The sequence below is a fragment of the Nycticebus coucang genome, chromosome 4 (genome assembly GCF_027406575.1).
Source record: "Nycticebus coucang isolate mNycCou1 chromosome 4, mNycCou1.pri, whole genome shotgun sequence".
Lineage (NCBI taxonomy): Eukaryota > Metazoa > Chordata > Mammalia > Primates > Lorisidae > Nycticebus > Nycticebus coucang.
Window position 1 is genome coordinate 86,398,000 of NC_069783.1, and position 21,090 is coordinate 86,419,089.

A 21,090-nucleotide genomic window follows, 5' to 3' on the forward strand; every position below is an offset into this window, starting at 1 on the left:
CCTACTTACTCCACACACAGTGAGGCTACACATGAGCCAGGGCGTTAAACAGTCCTCTCCTCTGACTTGACTTGACTTTTCCTTTTGGTACCATAAGGATAAGCTTTGGAGTAGCTGAAGAGGGAATCTTAGGAGCAAAGGCTCCCCACCCCCACGGAGTGCACACCAGCAACTTTTGGTTCCTTCACTGCTTGAGCAACCTGTGACCTTGACCCTCATGCCAGCCCCATAGTGAGAAAAGCCTGTTTTCATTTCTTCTTTTGCCAAGCCCATCTGGATAGAGCAGGTGCAAGTCTAGTGCTTAAAATAGAAGCCTATTTTTCCGTGTGACGTGGCCCTGTGGAAACCCCCTTGCTTCTTTGCCTGTTGTTCAGGTGAATGAGATGATGAAGATACCTCATTGTTTACTGTGGCATTTTCTTCACTTCCATGAGATCTTTCGTTTCTCAGTTGACTTCTCTAGTTTCTTCATTTGTAAAACACAGGACTTGTTCTTTGTAAGTTCAAGGGTCCCTCCTGTCTTTGATATTCTCTGTTTATGTATCTGATTAGGCCTCAGATTTTGGAATTTACCATCTCTGTCTTGTTTACTTCTCCCAGCAATGTTATTTTAGCAGGAATAGCTGTAACTAAACATTATTCCCCTATCTGAACAGCCCTATTTGCTCTCTACCAGCAACCCTCTCTAAAGCAGTGGGTAAGCACCAGTTAAAACTTTAAGTGTTGACTTTGTGCTTAGGGTCACAGAGAACTATAGGTGATTTAATCTAATATTGGGAGGGATTGTTTCCATGACAACTATTCTTCCTTTTTTCCTTAAAAACTAAAGATTCCTCTCGAGAGTTCTAAATCTTAAGAGACTGGGCTTAAAGGGAATGGTATTTATAAAATTTCTCTGGCTTTCTTTTCTGAGAGCAAAACTCCTGAGCCTCTGTATCCTTCTTTGTAAATTAGGAATAGTAATACTTCCCATGGCGTTATTGTGGGAATTTAATGAAAGAAAGGGTGTGGCACTGCTTAGCAAGTTCTGGCAAGTATTAGAAAATGCTTGTTAACTTAGGGTCAAATAATAAGGTTCATTTTCTCTGCTCTTGAGTGCTAGCTATGGATTAACTCTGAGACTGAAGAATAAGCTTAAGATGGGTGCTCTGATTTCAAGAAGCTAGCAATATTTTAGATGGAACAAAAGGAATACATATAAAACAATTAGAGAACAGCTTATATCAAGAAAATCCTTTAAATGCTGCATTGAGAAGAAAGTACCCCAAGCAGAGCAGGCAAATTCTCACAATGATCATCTCCAAAGGAAGTTTTCAGGAAGAATGGAAGTACCATACCAGTACAGCTGGCTATCCTGAGAAAAAGTCAAGACCACAGGTTATGGGTTGCAACAATGAGGCAAAGACTAAGTAAATTATGTACTGTTGGTGAGAAAGAATGCTGTGGTGTACATCATTCAAAATGATCAACATAATGTATAAGTGGAAAAAGAAGTGCAATGATATAATAGCAAGTGAAAGAAGTTGAACACAAAATTGTAGTAAGGGTGTGGAGATGTATAGGTAAAGGTTAGAAAAGAATATGATGTGATAAATTAATGTATGTGTTAGGGTTATGGATTTATGGATGAATTTCCAAACTATTTCTTTTATTAGGCTTTCACTTTTGATAAATGACATAGGCCAAACAGTTTGAATAATTTCACATTGAACGACGACTTGGATAATATACTAGCCCCTGAGTGAAAGCTCCATCCTTCTCTGGGGCAAGACGTCTTCTCTGGTCTTCATTGTGACCTCTGCCTTGAATGACTCAATATTTTAAGAGAAAACAGTGCAACAAATCCAGCAGGTGATGAAATCCTCTCTCTAACATTTACATTTCTGTGGCTATTCTTTCTCAAATTCCCTACAATCTGATCCCAAATCCAAATGAAGGGAGAAGTTCCAGGAGCTCTGATGATAGCTGCCTCAAGGATTTGTCTTGCTACTTCTTTGGGACATACCTGGTTCTCCCAAGAATTAGTCAGCTCTAATGGAGGCACATATCCCTTTAAGAAAAAGCAGTGTCCACTGCCAACTTAGCCAATGGATAGTTCAGGAGGTGATTTACATTTCACTTTGGCAGGTGAAGCCTTCATTTTCAAAAAATCTCCCTATTAACTTTCCTTAAAAATGTTTTGACTTTTCTGGAATGCATGGACTCCATACTGTAACAGCTCTGTAGGCAGTAATGCATACTTAGGGCTGGCCCTTCCACGGCTTGAGTAGGTGGGCTCTTGTTAAGAGAAATAATCTGAGGAGAAGCAATACAACTGTAGCTGGGACTACAGGCACCCGCCACAAAAACTTAGATAAACCACCTCAGTGGTCTTCCAGATTTCAATATTATTCCAGTCATGTTAGTTCAACCTTGTGCAAGTCAATCCAGTGCCAATTAGTCCAATCTAATACTGGGGTGATTTTTGCCAAAGAATCTAAGGATTAAATCATTTTCTCCTGAGTTAGAAGTTAAAGTCCTTGTCTTCTAGTCTTCCTGCCTGTGGCCCTTTCTTTCCCCACCTGCCAACATCTCAAGGCCTGTTTGTCTAGGTTGCTTGAGAATACAGAGTATAGGAAGGAGACTGGAGGGAGAGCCTTGAGTCTTGGGTGGTATTCTTGGTTCAACTTCAAATAGTAAGAGTGTCGAACAGGTCAATCAATAGCTTCAAGCCTCAGTCTCCTTATTTGTTAAAATAAAGAGATTAATCTGGTTTTTTTTTGAGCCACTTTTTTCTAGTTCTTATAGTCTATGAACTTATCTTCAGCTCTTTTGTCTAATATTTTATAAAATTAACTCTAATCTAGCCCCAATTACTCTGTTATTTTTAGTTGGCTCTTTTCAGAGCATTAGTACCTAATTCATATTATTATAATTTTTCTTTGTATCCTAAAGAATTTTTTCCGGCAAAGTTGGTATTTTTTCTTTTTCTTTCTTTTCTTTTCTTTTTTTTTTATGGATTCCTTAAGGATAGGTGTTGTGATATTCATGTGCTTATATTTCCTCACTATACCCTGCATTCTCAGACCCTTGTCAAAACAACATATTTCTTGGTGATTTTATCCTTTCTTTAGACTATTTCTCATTTCTATAATGTGGTTATAACTCAAGAGTAAAAAATTATCAACATTTTAAATAAACTCTGGAATTCTTATAGAGCTAATATTTCTTTTTGAGTCAAGGTTGGAAATAATTTCACACAGAAGTTTTTTTATAAAACAAATTTATTCTTATAACTACATGAATGAGGATATTTGACAAATTTTCTGGAAAAGACATACAAAAGTTTTTTTTTTTTTTCCAATTGTGAAAGAGCAATAATTCTAAGTTATTCAGAGAAAATAAGTAGCATTTCTTTCCTGGTCAACTCAATGAACTCTTACCTGTGGTCAAATCACTCTACTCTAAAGTGGACTAGTCCTCTTGACTCTGTGAGGGATCACTGAATGTGCGCATCAGTGGTGAGAGTAGCTATGGTGCTAGGAAGGGGTAGTGTTGTGAAGTGGGACTGGATTATCTAAGTTATCATGAGAAATGAAAATTTATTGCTAGCTGGCTGGTTCAGAAGGTACAATCTCCTGTCTCTACATGAAACATTATTTAGAACTCAGGGTATCACAGAGCTGGTATCCTGCATGAGTACAGCAGAAGCAGAAGCAAACCAGTCCCTGAAGTCACTTTCCACCATATGGAAAGTAGATTACAAGTGCAGCGGGACTCTTCAGGGAGGCCTTGACCAGTGGGTCCAATGGTGATGTTCTAGGCGGATGGTTGTATGCAGCAAAAAGGCTCAAACTCAGAGGAAGTGTGTCTGAGATAACCTTTTACACTTGGGCAAGTCTCGATATTTTTGGTCCTGTTTCTTCAACTGTAAACTGGATTAGTAATGACACACTCTGTGAGTCAGTGCATTCAAAAAACAAACACTGTTCACACATAGAAAAACAACTGCACAACTATCCTATAATCACCAATTCATTTATGCAATTATCAACAATTCATTTGTTTTTTCAACAAATGCTTCTGTAACCAAGGTGCTGTGCTTTGTGCTAAGCACTGCAATGAGTATAAAATTGAGTAAAGATCAATTTGCAAAAATTCTACTTCAGGTTTTCAATAAACGGTAGGTGAATCATAAATTGAAATGTGGAAGTAAAGAGTAACTTCCTATAGATCCCCTAGCTACTATTTGGACCCTCAAATGTTCTGGTATAGTTTCTAAGAAGAACAGTACCAGTTTCTATATGATGGATGAAAGGCCTGGCCTTTTAGGAGGTTATATTTTTCCAGAAAATAAAGACAGAGATGCTTAGAACTTACATAAATCAAATACATCAGTGATGGATGGTATGTAGTGAATATAGTGATGTGGGGAATCAAAGAGAGAATGAACTTTGGGTGAAATCAAGAGAGTTTTTCAGATGGCCTTCAGGGGAGGTGGGATTTCTTTAGGTCAGCTGGAAAGAGAATCAAGCTTTCATTGTTCAGATGTACCTAAAGGTAAATGGGTCATAAGAGTTATGAAGCTACCCACTTTGATAGTGTTACATTTGATACACTGTTTTTGTCTCATTATTTTGGTGTGTGTCACAAATCTGACAACATGGTGACAATGCTATTTGCAACTGTCTATCAGATAATCCTAATGAAAATATAAGTTTTAGGAACTTAATTTTACTTATCAATTTATACTATAGATTATAGTATTTGAAAGAAGCATAATTCTTTTTCTTCTGTAATAATTGGGAATTACTGTATTTCTGAGCAACAATGCTCCGGTTGAGGCTGAGGGTGGAGAGAGGCAGCTGCATAGGGTGGGACGCAGTCTAGACAGGAGCATGTCTGTGGCCATGTGTGCGTGTTGGAGTGGGTCTGGGAGGACTGGATTGTGTCATTTTTCACTTATGTCTATTTAGCTTCTCCTGTTTCAAGGATTTTTGATTTTGTACCCAATTTAGGAGGCCTTGTCTGTGTTCTCAAACACTGATGGTCTTACAAGTGTGGTTGGGGGTGAGGGGCAGGGAGCCGAAGACAAGCTCACATAAGAGCAGAGAGCCTCAGAACCTTCTAATCCATCGGGTATAATGGCTCCCTTCTTTATAGCAGCACTTTGAGGAAATCTTGCCATCTCTGGGTGGACTTCTCTGGTTGATAGAGTCAATGGAGATTCTTTAATAAGAATTATGCCATCTAGAAATGGAGTCTTGGGACAGTGAGTGGTAGACCAACTGATGGACATCTCAACCCACAGCAATTCTCCTAATTCCTCAGCCAGGACACTCTGTGTTAGGATTCAAATTCTTCTCAGGGCCTAACCAGTCTCTTTCTATTTCCCTCCGTTCTGAACATTCTTATCTCTATTATCTTTATCTTTCTGTCAGCTCTCTTCCTTGTTCACTCCCTTCTAATCCTTTTGAAAGTTTTTATTGTACACACATAGAATTAAATTATAAGCATTAATTTGTTAAATAAAATGCTGCATATGAATACGCTCACACCCATGGAATATTTTCTATTTCTTAATCAAACGAAGAAAAAAGAGAATTTGGAGGAACATAGAGGACTAGGCAGATTATTTGTTTGGGTCAGTGATCCTTAATCTAGAACTTCCTCATGTCTAGAGTATTATCTTTGGTAGATGACCAAAGAAAATAAACACTGGGGGCTGGGCACGGTGGCTCAAGCCTGTAATCTTAGCACTCTGTGAGGTCGAGGCGGATAGATCACTTGTGCTCAGGAGCTTGAGACCAGCCTGAGCAAGAGTGAGACACCATCTCTAAAATTAGTGTGGTGTTGTGGCAGGCAACTGTAGTCCCAGCTACTCAGGAAGCTGAGACAAGAGGATTGCTTTCGACCAAGAGTTGGAGGTTGCTGTGAGCTATGATGTGCTCACATTTCTTTTGTGAGCATAAGAAAATAAGTTGGTAAACAATGTCAGGAATCAAAATATGCTCAACCCAATCTCTTATGACCTTGGCTTCACTATACTGAGGCACTCTATGGAGGGTACTCTACTGAGGGCAACAGAGTGAGGCTGTATCTCAAAAAAAAAAAGAAAAGAAAAAAGAAAGAAAATATACATTGGAAGCCCTATATGTGGGTCTGTAACAGCACAGTGGAGGGTACAGTGAAAATGGAACAGGAGTGGGTAGGAGGGCCTTCTCATTGTATTCCAGTCCAGGGAGCAGATTTGAACTTTGACTTAGTAAATGTGGCTCTGGAAGGGCTCAAGGCAAGTGTTTGTAGATGATGGTCAGGCCCTCGAGGACAGGGGCTGCCATGTCTTCTCTTCCTTGTGCACCTTCCCTCATCTGCCTCCCATCCTATAGCCATGAATCAGGTGCTCATAAGTGTCCCTCAGTAGGATGAAAGAATTCAGGGATACAAGGGGGGCCAGGGTCGTAAGAGACTGGGTTGGGTATATTTTGATTCCCAACATTGTTTACCTACTTATTTTCTTATGCTCCTTTATCTGTGACAATAGTTTTTTCCTTGTTATTTGTCTCTTTGCATAATGAAGGGGGAAAGAATAGTTCCAGTCCTTAGAGGACTTCATTAGTCATGCCATCATTTACCTGACCACAAGCCAAGTAGGCAGGAAGGCAGATCTCAATTGTCATGCAGCTCAAAATGATTTTGTGATGTTGTAGAATCCAGAGGCGCTTTTCACACAAAGATACAACACACACCTTTATCTCACTGCCTCCCTGGCTTAGAAGCTGGAGGGTTGGGCCACTTTAAATTATATACTAATGACTGGTGCTGATGATCCTCGTGTCTTTGTTTTCAGTATGAAATACTAGATATTTGAGTAATGCACCTTCTGTCTTAGTGCTGTGACATTTTGTAAGTTGCATTATGGCATCAGGCAGGATGGATTGTAAAGAAATACATTCTACTGACCTGGATACTTATCCCTGTGCGTGAGGTACAGTATCTTCAAATAACGCCTATGTTGTGGCTCTATGTCTTCATTTTTTAGATCGAGAGATTTTTCTCACCATTACCTGACAACTAGGTAAGGATGAACAGAAAGACTATAGTGTGTTATTGCATATTGAAGGAAACAAAGGTTTCAAGCTAAGGAAGCATATCTTCTGAGTTCAACCATAAAACCCAAAAACTTGTTAATAACTGAGAACATGAAAAGATCAAGGCTTGAGTACATACTCTGCACCATGCCCTCTACTAAGTGGATTATACACAATATTTTATTACTGCTCAGAGATGTTGAGATCAAAGTTTTATTGTTATTGCTTCATTATAAACAAAGAAGCCAAGACTAAGAGGGGGTAAATAAGTTTATAAGTGATGGATTCCCATGGGAGAGCTCACTAACCCATGGCTTCCCAATCAAAAGGCTAGAGCATTGGAATGACTTGTGAAGATACCTTGGTGTTAACATAATTTGCAGGTTGGCTAATATCTGGACAGAAAATATGCATCTTCTCTGACCTCCCACATGTGGTGGGTGCCCCTCCTGTGCCCTTCCATACATCTCTGGAGACACCCCAATTGCTCTGTGTTGCAATTTATAGTTACTTATTTCCACACTAGATTGGGAGCTTCTTAAGGTTGAGAGCTCTGTCTTGTCTGCCATGTTATCTGTAGAATTTAGTATAGAGCCAGGCATAGAGATGCCAGTAATTCCATGAAATGAGTGAAAATGGGCATCCATACAGCCAAGCATATGAACAAGTTTTTCCTATAGCAGTTAGTGTTGTTTGGTGCAAAGGGGCCAACAGCTAGCCATGTGACTTGAGGAAGGACCAACAGATGGGGGAATGGATATGTGGGTGGGTACATGCATGGGTGGAAAGGGAATGCAACAGAAGAGAATGCTTCTGTCATGGGCTTAGGAAGTTTACTGAAATATATTCTGCAATGTTGTTATATATAGTTCATCCTTCTCCTTCCCAGCCTCTCATCCCTAAGATGACCAAACTTTTTAACATAAACTGCTTCTTGCTGCTCTCACATGCTTCCAGGGCCTCTCTGGGCCACATGAAGCACCTGCTTGCTCACAGCCTCCTCCTCACATGCAATTATGTGGGTCCCATTGCCACATCAGACCCCTTAGAGGACACTGACTAGTCTAGGCTAAGATTTTTCCATGAGGAGAACCCTAGGACTAGAAATGGGGCAGTGGACCTTGGTAAGGTGATGTCAAGCAAGCTTGGGGTTGGTGTCACTTCCACCCTAGTGATGGACACAACCTTGGGCCAGGTGCTGTGGGGGCCCCAGGTGCATGGGGGTTTAGAACTTCTGAAAGGGTTTGGAGCTCTCCACCCAGCCTGCTGGAGGAGGATGGGCACGAAAGCAACAGATGTGCTCAAGGTTCTGTTTTCAGTTCCTCAAAGCATCTTCTCCTTGATCAAAGCAGTGTGACCGTTACTATGACAGTTTCTATCTTGGTCTCTGGGACTCTCCCTCATACGGTGGTGTTACTTTTTAAAATCTTTTTAGGCAAGTCACCATGAAACTCAGTAATAACCAAACTGGGGTGGAGATGGCTGGGGGCCTGGTTGGGGCCGGGGTACTAGGATAATGATAGTAGAAGATGTTGGGGTACCCAGAAGGACCTTTGGCTAACGAGTTATTTTTCCAAACAAGACCAACATTCCTCCTAGTTGTCTTAGGCCTGGTTGACCCTCCATTTTTGCAGTGGTTTACTGTTTCTTCCCCTAAGATGTTTACAATTAGCTCTTTATTGCACCTAATAAAAACAAAACAGGCAAAATGCTGACCTCAAATTTCAAATATATCTCTAAGTGATCAGGTTGAGTCACTTAATGACCACTCTAGATTTTCCTCACCTGTTAAATGAGAGATGTTATTTCCAATCTCCTTTCTTTATTTTAAGACTCACTGATACTTTGCCCCTGAAAATGGCAACCATGAATAGTAGTTATTGAGGGACCAGAGCTGTATTTTAGAGTGAGGGCTCTTGATAAGGCTGCCTGAGCTTGAATCCTGGTTTGCAGACTTACTGATTGTATGATCTTGGATGTCATATATATATATTTTAAGTCTTAGTTTCCTTAACTGTAAAAAGGAGATAATGCAAGCTGGGCCAGGGGCCCCATCCTGTTGGAGGATTTGGTGACATGATGCTTGTCAGTGTTGAAAACTGTTACAAGTTGTGATGTGCTAAGCTACCAACAGGTTCATAGATGTTCTCCTCTATGCCGATTTGTTTTCCATTTTGATCAACAATATTTCATTGCTTTGTTGTAGGTTGGGAGCTCTTTCTCATTTGTTCTTGAACCCATGGTGAAATAAAAGCTTGTGTGTTTTCTTGAGAAGAAACCATAGACAGGGAAGGGCCTTATTCACCATCCAGTATGACCTTGTTATTAGTTGTAAAGGAGCTGACTGAGGCCTAGCTGTCACCATTACAAACCAACATTATTGGACCTACACAGAATGTACCATGTGTAAAACTATGGAAAAACATGAATATTTGAGCTTGACAACGCTGGTTTCAGTTTTGATTCTGTCTTTTACTAGCTCTGTAGTTTTTTTTTTTTTTTGCAGTTTTTGGCCAGGGCTGGGTTTGAACCTGCCATTTCCAGCATATGGGGCTGGCACCCTACTCCTTTGAGCCACAGGCGCTGCCTGCTCTGTAGTTTTTAATGTGTTCCATAACCTTTCTTAGCCTTAGTTTCTTCGTCTACGAAGCAGGCTACTGCAAGACACCTTAGTGTGTGGTGTGAGGGTCAAAGGGGTCATAGAGATGGCAGTGCTGACAAATGTCTCCCCACTCCACTGCCCCCTCCTCTCTGCCATCCCCTTTCTTACTGTGTGCAGAGAATCTTGCTGAACACAAAAAGTTTCAGCCACAGTTGGGAAAGAGAACCTTACCATAAAGAGAAAAATAATTGCATGGTAGTAGTAGTAGGGGCTACTCAAAACCTGAGAAGAAATTGGGAGGTGAATGGAAGGAATGATAAAAGGTGTTGGGGACAGACAGGGAACAGAGAAAGAGGGAGGGAAGAGGGAGGATATTGTTTATCCAGGGACAATGGGGAAAGGGTGAGGGGAAGGAGAAAGAGGAGAGGAAGGGTTGAAGGTAGGGTAAAAAATCAGAGAAGTAAGGTGTCTCTGAACAGCAGGGGTATCTTCTGGGGTGTCTATGGGGGCACTTTTTAGGGAAGGAGCCAGCAAGTGGATCCCCAGGGAGAGGAACTGGTGGGTGGTGAGGAGTCCCTCCTGTGAGAGTCACTCCTCTGCTCCATCTTCTTTTTCCTTAGCCTTGTCCTACCTAGGCTAGAGCCTTCCCTTGCTTGCTTCAATCTACAAGGTCTTCCTGAATTTTTAACCCTATAAAATCTAAGCAATATACCTTGGAGAAGTCACACAGAATTCCCAGCCCATCTGTGGACCTCTCTGCATCTGTGCCCTGGACACTCCCTTCTCTTCTGTTTCTATGGGTGAACCCTCTATGATCCTAGCTAAGGGCAGCATCTCTACCTTCACCCACCCTGCTCACCGACTGAGGGACATCGCTCCAGCCATTTTCTCCTCTTTTTCCCACAGCACCGATTTGCCCTCTCTCCTGCATCATTCTCATCAGCATTTAAAGGTGCTGCCATTTCTCTTGATTAACAACTACAGACCCAAATGAAAGAAAAACACAATTAAATTCAAGAAAGGGGGATGAAGTTTGGTAAATTCCCACCTAATGGGTATGATGTAGGGGTATATAGCAGACTTCCTGGGAGACGGACTCAACTACAACTTGAACTTTACCTTACAAATGCAAACAAAGTAACCTAATCATATGTACCCTGATATTAACCCCATATTAAAAAAAAGTGCTAATACTTGTCTTGATTTGAACATACCCTCTGTAGACACCATTTCCCCCATATGTTACTGCCTCATTTCTCTCCTTCCCCTTTCCAGTTCTCTCCTTGAAAGAATTGTCCTGCAATCTGTCTCCAATTTCTTTGCTCCCATTCTTTTAGGACCCATTCTGATCTTACTTTTGCCCCTGCCATTCATGAGTGAGGAATAACCATGGAATGAAATAGCTTAGAAGTAGACCCAACTTACGACAATTAAGTTTGTGAACTTGCCACTGTGTGCTTATGTTGGCAGCATTGTACAAATAGCTCAGTATGGTTTCATAACCTTAGTAAACCAGTGTCTCATAGCTGTGTTCACGTCAACGTGTGGCAGTGTCTTGCCGAGTGGTGTTCATTATTGTTGTTGCATATTATTGTGTGCTGACACGAGAATATCAGAGCTTGAAATAGAGTAACAAACAGACATTTCTAAGTATCTTGTTAAACTTGGAAAGAGTGGAAGTGAAATCAGGGATATGTTAGTCCAAGTTTATGAGGATAATGCTGTAAAGAAAGTGGTAGTGTGCAAATGGAGTAAACATTTTTTTGAGGGGGAAGAAAGTGTCTCTTATGAAGAGAGGTCAGAGCTGCCAGTAATGAGCAGAACTTATGAAGACATTGCAAAATTTCATTGCACCTTGTGTCAAAATTGTCGGCTGACTGTGACAAGCATAGCAGACCAAGTAAACATAGAGAAATAGGAAAATCTTAACTGACAATCTTGGCCAACTACTCATGGCTCTTGTATCATGACAGTGCATCAGCTTACATGGTACTGTCTGTGAAGGAGTTTTTAGCTAGTAAACAGATAACTGTATTAGAATACCTTCCAAGCTCACCTGATCTGACCCCCAATGACTTTTTTCTTTACCTGAAATAAAGGAAGTATTGAATGGAAGACATTTTGATGACATTGAGGACATCAAGGATAATATGACAACAGCTTTGATGGGCTATTCCAGAAAAAGAGTTCCAAAATTGGTTTGCAGGGTGGACTAGGCACTGGCATGAGGTGATCATAGTGATGTTCAGTAATGAAGTATATAGAAATTTTCCTACGATGAGTTCATGAATTTAATTGTCATACCAGGTATGACAATTTTTTTTTGACAATTTTTTAATTTTTTTGAGACAGAGTCTCAAGCTGTGGCCCTGGGTAGAGCACTGTGGCGTCACAGCTCACAGCAACCTCAAACTCTTGGGCTTAAGTGATTCTCTTGCCTCAGCCTCCCAAGTAGCTGGGATTATAGGTGACCACGACAATACCTGGCTATTCTTTTTTGTTGTTCTTGTTGCAGTTGTCATTGTGGTTTTAGCTGGCCTGGGCCAGGTTTGATACTGCCAGCCTCTGTGTACGTGGCCGGTGCCCTACCCACTGAGCATGGGTGCCGCCAACACCTGGTATATTTTCTTTTTTTTTTTTGTTTTATAGAGACAGAGTTTCACTTTATGGCCCTTGGTAGAGTGCCGTGGCATCACACAGCTCACAGCAACTTCCAACTCCTGGGCCTAGGCGATTCTCCTGCCTCAGCCTTCTGAGCAGCTGGGACTACAGGCGCCCGCCACAATGCCCGGCTATTTTTTTGTTGCAGGTTGGCCGGGGCTGGGTTTGAACCCGCCACCCTCGGTATGTGGGGCCGGCGCCCTGCTCACTGAGCCACAGGCGCCACCCCCTGGTATATTTTCAATTGATTTTCAACAAAGGTCCCAAAACAATCTAATGAGGAAAGGAAAGTTTTCTTAAACAGGGCTAGAACAGCTATATACCCTTACGGAAAAAAACAAAAAAACAAAACTTGACTCTTATTCTATGCACACAAATGAATTCCAAAGGGATCAAATTTGAGCTCCTGGTATTTTCTCCTAACTCCATGCCTTTGATAGGCTTCTCATTTCAATTAAGGCAAATCTAGCCTGCTAAATTTGCTCAGGATGAAAACCCTGGATTCCCTGTTGAATCTTTTCTCCCCACACCCTCCCTATAAGTCACCATGAGACTACTTCAAACATAGCCTGTGTTGCATGGATTTTTGTGGCAGGCTTCTAACTGGGGCTTCATACTTTCATCCCACCCCTGATGGTTTATTCTCATCAGATCACCTAGGGAAGTCCTGTGTATATATAAGTCATATAAGTCAGATGACATTATTCTTATGCTCAAAACCTGACATCTTTTGTCTCAATTGGTAAAAGAAGTGCTTCCTATGACACACGAGGCCCTCTCAACCTCCCCTCTCTGTACCCTGTGTTGTGAGCACTGCAGGCACACAGCCACCTCAGGACTTTTCATTGCCGTTCCCGCTGTGCTCTTGTCCACTTGTTCACATGGTTCACATACCCACTTAGTTCTTTACCTAAATATTTCCTTCTCTTAGATATCTTTCCTAATCCTGTTGAAACTTATATCTCTCTTCCAATAATTCCTGCCCTCTTTCCCTGCTTTAATACTCTCTTTAGTACATGCCACTCTCTAAGATTATATATAATATATAATCTATATAATCTTAAATTAGAGAGAGTGAGAGAAAGATAGATATGTTTGGTAGCCTGGGCTGTGGTGTCAGCCTAGCTCACAACAACCTCAAACTCCTGAATTCAAGTGATCCTCCTGCCTCAGCCTCCCCAGTAGCTGGAACTACAAGTACCCACTACAACTATTGGCTATTTTTTTTTTCCTATTTGTAGTAGAGATAGGGGTCTCACTCTTGCACAGGCTGGTCTCAAACTCCTGAGGTCAAGCAATCTTCCCACCTCAGCCTGCCTCTCAGAGTGCTAGGATTATAGGCCTGAGCCACCATGCCTGGCCTAAGATAATAAATTTTTATTTATTAATATTATTTATTATTTATTTTTCCAGTTAAACTAGAAGCTTCACGAGGGAAGGAGGTTTTACCCCAGCATCAAAAACAGTGTACTGGTAAACTACCTGCCCAGCACACATTAAAGTTTTTAATAGCATTAGAAAAAACAAAACAAAACAAAACAGTGTCTGGCACATTTCAGGCATTCAATAAATACTTGTTAAATGAAAGAATAAATTGGAATTTGGGTCCACAGACTATTAATAAGTCTCCCATTTCCTCAAACTGTTGTCCTGTTGGATGCTACTGTTTCATTGGGCTAGTTCACTTTCCTTGTCCAGCATTTGACTGTGTAATTAGACTGTAAGAGCATTAGTGGCAAGGACTGTGGATTTTATCTCAGGCCACTTTATATCCTCCACCATTGCTAGCATCATGAGGGACACTTGAAAATGGCTTCCCTCTTTCCAGTTCCCACATTGTGTCACACTGTATAAATAACATGAGTATTTATAAATACTCATGAGTCAATCTCTTCGCTTTCTACAAAATATTTCATATCTCATAAATGCTTGATTCCTAGTATATTCATATTCTTGGGTGGCTATGTAATTATGGTTTTCATTATCATAATGTCTTTGCCCACATTTGCAAAAGTATTGAGAACATTTTCTGGAGGGTAATTGACTAGAAGTCTATAGAGTGGTAAAAAGGAATGGTAACTTACAAAAATCCTCTTACTCCTTCCCCAGTACAGGTGCTCCGGCCAAGTGGCCCCTTCTATAGAAATATGAAAAGGCCTGACATGCATATGAGCTCACTGAGGGCCCAGGTTTCAACAGAGAACAAAGAGTTGTTAGGCTGAAAGAACATAGTTGAAGAGTTAGGTCTTGGAATTGTCATTACCTGGAACAAGGCAGAATGTAAAAGCAAACAATCAAGTAAACAGACACTTCCCTGGGCTTCCTCGTTGCCTTTCCTGTTTGATTTCTTATCCTCCATCCATCAGCCTTTGCTTTCTCTTTCTCTTCCTTCCTTTACCCCTCTTTCCCCAATTTCTTTCTCTCCATCTGTATGGAGGAAATTTCTTTATGCATCCTCTTTTCTCTGAAATAATATGTTCAACTTATCAACTTTCTCAGGGACTTAAGGGAGCAAAGGTATTAGCGTCAACTCTAGGCGACGTGACTAATTCTGAAAAAATTTCAACTTTATAGAATAAAAAGAGTTGAAATGTTGAAATGGGAAGCTACAGTCCATTTTTGAAGCCACAGAGGATCCCATTCTGATGGAAAAGCACTGTGAGGTCACCTGTGCAGCTCTTTGTCTTACACACAGGGTGACAGAGGAATTGCACACCCAGGGGTCCTCGGTCAGTGTGAGTGGCTGACAGGTCACCTTTGTTCTTCTGTCATTGTTGGTGACTGATAGGAGGGAAGATGGAGGTGGGGGTGAGGGGGTAGCAGTTAGACTGCTCCAATCTTGTGACACTGAACACTGATTTTTATTCTAACTAAACAGCACATAGTCCCTCTTAATGGTTACTTCTAACATAATTATGATACAATATTCAAACCAAGAATTTGACCTTAACACTATGTACATGGTTCTGTGTCATTTTATTACATGTCTACCCACCACTGCCATCAAGGTACAGACATATTCCACTACCAAAAAGATCTCCCTTATGACACTTTCTTTGTGGTCCCATCAACTCTCCTAGGATCACAAATGCTATGTGATCATTTGAGATTGACTTTTTCCACTAAGTACAAAGTCCTTCACAATTACCCATTGTTGCATGCCTCAATGCTTTGCTCCTTTTTATTGCTTCATAGTATTCCATGGTGTGGATGTATCACAATTTGTTTGACCAGTGACTTATACAGAAATGAATCAGTTCTTTTCAGTTTTTGGCTGTTACTAACAAAACTACTGCCTATGCACAATCATGTATAGATATGTTTGTGTTGACATAGGTCCTCATTTCTTGGGAGTAAATTCCCAGGAGTATAATTTTTGGGTCACATAGTAGATATATTTTGTTTAGTTTTTTTTTTTAAACTGACAAACTACTATATTTTCTGGAGTAGCCTTACTATTATATATTCCTGCCAGCAATGTATGAATGATCTGTATTCACTACATTCTCACCAACATTTCAGTATGACCTCATTTTAACTTAATTCCACTTGCAAAGACCCTATGTCCGAATGAGGTCACATTTATGAAGTTGAGTATGTGTTTTTGATGGACACAATTTCAACCCACAATATTTACCCTTGGTTGGGTAATGGTGGGTCTGGTTTGAGAGTTTTGCCTTCTGGGACCAGACTTTGAATTCATAGCTGGATTATATATGCTCTTGCTTGTTGAATTTGGTCCCCAGGAAAGGGTGAGTAAGTTCATGTCATTTGAAGAGATACTTAACTCTATTCCGATCTCCCAAGTTTTCAAAAATTTGATAATGAAGACTATTCTCAGGAAGCAGAATGGCAAAGTATCTCCCTATCCAGTTTTCTCAGGACTGTCTCTGCTGCCCCAGTACTGTCAAGAAGGAAAACAAAGCATGAAAACTGGAGTATAAGATAATTGAGGAAAGGAATGCTATTTAGTTATTTTTACATCTAGTTCAGATTATAGGCTAGAAAGGTGCTTAGTAAGGTGTGTTGCATCAGTGAGTAGCTGAGTAGGGGAGGGCCAGGGTGCCCCATAGAAGGGGGAAGAGTCAAAGTTGGTATTATATGTGAACCCCCCAACACATAAGATTTCACATGTGGTTTCCCAATATTTGTACAAGACTAATAGTGTCCTTTGCCCCGTTGCTGAAGGTCTGTTCCATTCCATTTCTATATATTTGAGCTTCTGCTTAGCTAAATGGAGGAGGAGACCCCTGGAAAACAGCACATCTGACCCCTTGTTCTGTTCAGCACTTTGAGTGCTGAGAGGCAGAACAGTACAGGGAGAGGGGCTCCAGAGATCAGTTAGGCAGGTAGAGATTTGATCCTGAGCCTCCAAGCTACCAGCTGTGTGGCCTTGGCCGATTACTTTTTCCTTTCAGCCTCTCTTATATGTAAACTTGGCATAAGATATTTCTTGTTGTGAACTTATTTTGAAGTATAACATATATAAGAAAAGTGCACAGGTTATAATTGTACAACTCAATAAATTCTCACCCAGAAGCCCTTCTTGTCCCCTCCCAGCCTTCCAACCTCCTCGCCCCACCCCCAGTCAAGAGTAATCCCCATCCCAATTTCTCATTTTATTTATACCTAATTTTGAACTTCATGTGAATTAAAACATACAGAACATATGTTGTATTTGGTTTCTTTTGCTTAACATTTTGTTTATGAGATTCAATTATGTTATTAGGCAAAGTTGTAGTTTGTTAATTCTCCTTATTGAATAGGATTAAACATACCACAATTTAACAACCCATTCTACTGTTAGTAGACGTTTGAGTGATTTCAGATTTTTGGCTTTCATAAATAAAGCTTCTTTGAGCATTCTTGCATAAGTTTTTGTTTTTTCTTGGTGAATAGGGCTATCCATAGGAGAAGGATTGAGTTACAGAATATGAACACCTCCCATCTTTATACAACCTTTCCAACACTTTAATGCATGTTTGTTTTTTTTTGTAATGTCCCATCTATGCCTCTTAAGTGTTTTTATAAGAAAGACATACCAAACTTTTTTTTTTTTTTTTTGAGACAGTGCCTCAAGCTGTCGCCCTTGGTAGAGTGCTGTGGCGTCACAGCTCACAGCAACCTCCAACTCTTGGGCTTAAGCGATTCTCTTGCCTCAGCCTCCCACGTAGCTGGGTCGACAGGAGCCTGTCACAACGCCCGGCTATTTTTTTGGTTATAGTTGTTGTTGTTTGGCAGGCCCGGCTATTTTTTTGGTTATAGTTGTCGTTGTTTGGCAGGCCCAACCTGCCAGCTCTGGTGTATGTGGCTGGTGCCTTAGCCGCCTGAGCTGCAGGCACTGAGCCAGACATACCAAACTTTAATGAATGTTTTTAACCTCACAATGTAGTGAAAATTAAATTAAGTTGTGGAAAGTGGTCAGCATGGTCCTCAGCAAAGTGGTGTCCCTCAATACATTTTAAAAGATCTGATGAAGGCATAATATTCCATTAAGTCTAAGTACCACGATGGACTTAAACATATTCCTATTCCTTGTTTATTTAGTTTTCATTATTTTGTTATTTTTATATCACATTGCAATCAATGACTTTCTTTACAGCTATTTTCTTCTTTTGAAAAGTTTGCTTTGGTAGATTCTCAGGGTATGTTGAATCAAAGAACATGTTACTATTAAGGCTGTGAAAAGGACTCTGAGGGCTTGTGGAGCAGGGGGGAGTGGAGGTGTAAGGACGGTGGCTTTGTAGGTTTTAGAGAGGAGTATCTTGCAGAGAACAGTAGGGCAAGGTAGAATGGAGGATGACTTTTATAAATGGTGGTGCATTTTTAGGGCAACCAAATATTTAGTGTCTTATTGGGTAATTGGAAAGAACAATGTGTAACAACCATTAAATGAAGAAGGCGAGAGAAATCACAGGTGCAAAGATTAACTTTATTCGTTCATTTCCTCCCCAAATATTAGCATGATTAAAGCCAAGGAGGAAGGGGGATGATGTGGGGAGAGGTGCTGGAGGACTGCAGTAGGGGTAGGTCCCTTGTGGGAGAAGGTCCCAAGGCCTACGCAGGGAAGGGGCTGATGCTGGGCCGGGGAGGCCTCTCCCTCTAACACGCTTGCCTATTGAAGCTCTTGGTGAGGGGCGAGCTCAAGCTCTGATGAACAACCTCGCAGACATAGGTGCTGTGGCGGTTGTACTCTGGAGTGGGCAATGTCAGGATACTGCTGAGGCTAAAGGTGTTGTCTTTGCTGTCCTGCTCTGAGAGGCTGTTCTGGATATCATTTGTCTGGGGGACGTTATCCACCTTCCAAGTGACATTGATATCTTTGGGGTAGAAGCCAGTTATTGTGCACAAGACAGAGACAGTTCCGGAGCTCAGCTCCTCCTGGGCTGGTGGGAACAGGACGACAGATGGCTGAGCCGCATCCCCTGAGGACGAAAGCACAGAGAATGATGTTTAAGTAACAGAGAAGTTCTTCACCCGGGTGCCTCGTTTGTGGACGATTACAGACTGTGTTAGGACAGACAGACAGAAAGCTGCATGTTTATCCTGTATAATTGTAACAATGGGGCCAGGAAGCATATTTATAATCTTGATGATTTGAGTTTTCCCCTAGACTCCCCCCACCATTTATGAAAGTTTTAAATGGTTTTGTTTGAACTCTTTGAAGCCATTTTGATGCCTCTGCATGCTTTCTAACCTTACCTTTCTTTTTTTCAACTGTGTTCTTTGCCACCTGTAGTAAACTTCATGATTTAGACAAGGAAATACAGGCTGTTTTTTCTGTCCTCCTTTCGAAGTCAGAACAGGCTGTGGCCTCTCATTATGGAAGACTAGGCAGCGGTAATGTTGGCTTTCACTTCCCTTGTGCCTCTCCTACGACTGTGCTGTGATCTCCCCAGGGCTTGCTTGGGCTTGGCTGGCCAAATCCCCCTACCGCAGTATTGTGCCCCAGGCCCTACATCTCTTCCAGGATGGATATCAACTTTTCTGCCCTCTGTGATCATGCCTGCAACTCTCATCCCATTCATAAAGGTCTCAGAGTGAGACCTGCCCCTGATCTGATGGCCTGCAACCTCATGGGGTGATTTTTGGCCAGACCAGGAGGGGTCAACTGTTGGCCACCTGCCTAAGAGGAAGTGGCTAACTTTACTTTTGACCTTGAGCAGCTGGCAGATGGCCTCTTGGAAATTCCCCCATGTGGGTATTCAAGCCCTCAGGTGGGAGAACAAGAGCTAAAAAAAAAAAAAAATCAAGAATCCTTTGCTGAGACCAGGCATGGTGGCTTCATGCCTGTAATCCTAACACTCTTGGAGGCAGAGGTGAAAGGATCCCTGAGTTTAGGAGTTAAAAACCACCCTGAGCAAAAGTGAGACTTCATTTCTATTGAAAATAGAAAAATTAACTGGATGTTGTGGCGGATGCCTGTAGTCCCAGCTTCTTAGGAAGCTAAGGCAGAAGGATTGCTTGAGCCTAATAGTTTGAGAAGGTTCTTGTGAGCTAGGCTGAGGCCAGGGCACTCTAGCCTGGGCAACAGACTGAGACTCTGTCTCAAAAAGAAAAAGAAGAATCCTGTGCTGGGAGAAATGAACAGATAATGTGAACAGGTTTTTATAAAGCTAAACTCAATATTAATCAAGCAGTTCAATAGAAGAGACTGAATATTTTTATGTTTGATAACTGTCTTCTCTTTTAACCTTTATTACTAATTTTTTTTCAAATAAATGTGGGAAATAGGTTTGACAGCAAGTAACATAATCTTTGGAAAATAAACAGGAGAAAACATTCTAGGAAGATACTCCTGTCTGTGTGAATTCCTGATAGCTTTAAATTTTAAAATTAAAACATTAAACAATATATTTGATATGGCAGTTATTTCAAGGTATCTTATTAGCTTTCAATAGAGTTTAAAACACTTTAAAAAATTTTTAAGTATTAAACTTATTTTAAAATAGTTTAAAGCAGTGAAGTAGTTTTTAATAGTTCTAATTAGTTTTAAAAGAGCCTTAAAAGGGCCCTAAACTGGTGTTGAAGACCAAAATAATACTTTTTAAATATCACTTTTGAAATTAGCTAGGGTAAATAACATCAACAATAACAAATTATTAAACTATTTTACAAATTATAAAATTAAAATGTCCAGATTAAAATTTTCTATTACGGAATTAAGATCTTGGAAAATACATTTAAAAGTTTTTATTAATCACATCTATATATGATTATTTTCTACAACTGCAATATAATCTTACCCAGGCAGTTAAATTTTTGAAGTAAAAACACATCACCAATTTGTCTTATTTTTAATAAGTTAATATACCTTAATGGTATTTAATGTGATTTGCTGAAGACCTGAGTGGCTAGACTGCTGGCATTAAATTTGATTTTTGCTGATGTGTATTTTAACCGGAAAGAGTTGTATACATATATATTTTTTTCTTTGAATTGAACTCTTGTTACTGAAATAAACTTTATGAGTATATATTAAAATAATTAAATAGCACCAAAAAAAGCATTAAGTTCTTTCTAATTCCTTAAGAGAAATTTTCATTAATGAGATACAATAATGAATGTGAATTTTACTTTTGAAATCTCTAATAAATCAGCTCTCTCACTGTTTTTCCCATGTTAGCTCATTGCCCATTATAATTCTATCCTGTCTCTGTTAGTGGAATTATTTGTACCACTGTGTATCAGAAAAGCTGGCCATGGCAGAGTTAACCAGGCTAGCGCTAGATTGCTGTGTCCTTTAGTTGTTAGGAT

At 40.5% G+C, this 21,090-nt stretch overlaps 1 gene segment (V, D, J or C); it reads right to left on the bottom strand.

Moving 5' to 3' along the window:
- Window positions 1-18,244: 18,244 nt before the first annotated feature.
- Window positions 18,245-21,090, bottom strand: part of LOC128584507 (immunoglobulin kappa variable 2-28-like) — a 127,857-nt gene continuing 125,011 nt past the window's right edge. The window contains 1 exon segment of the V gene segment in view: window positions 18,245-18,758. Coding sequence covers window positions 18,436-18,758 — 323 coding nt within the window.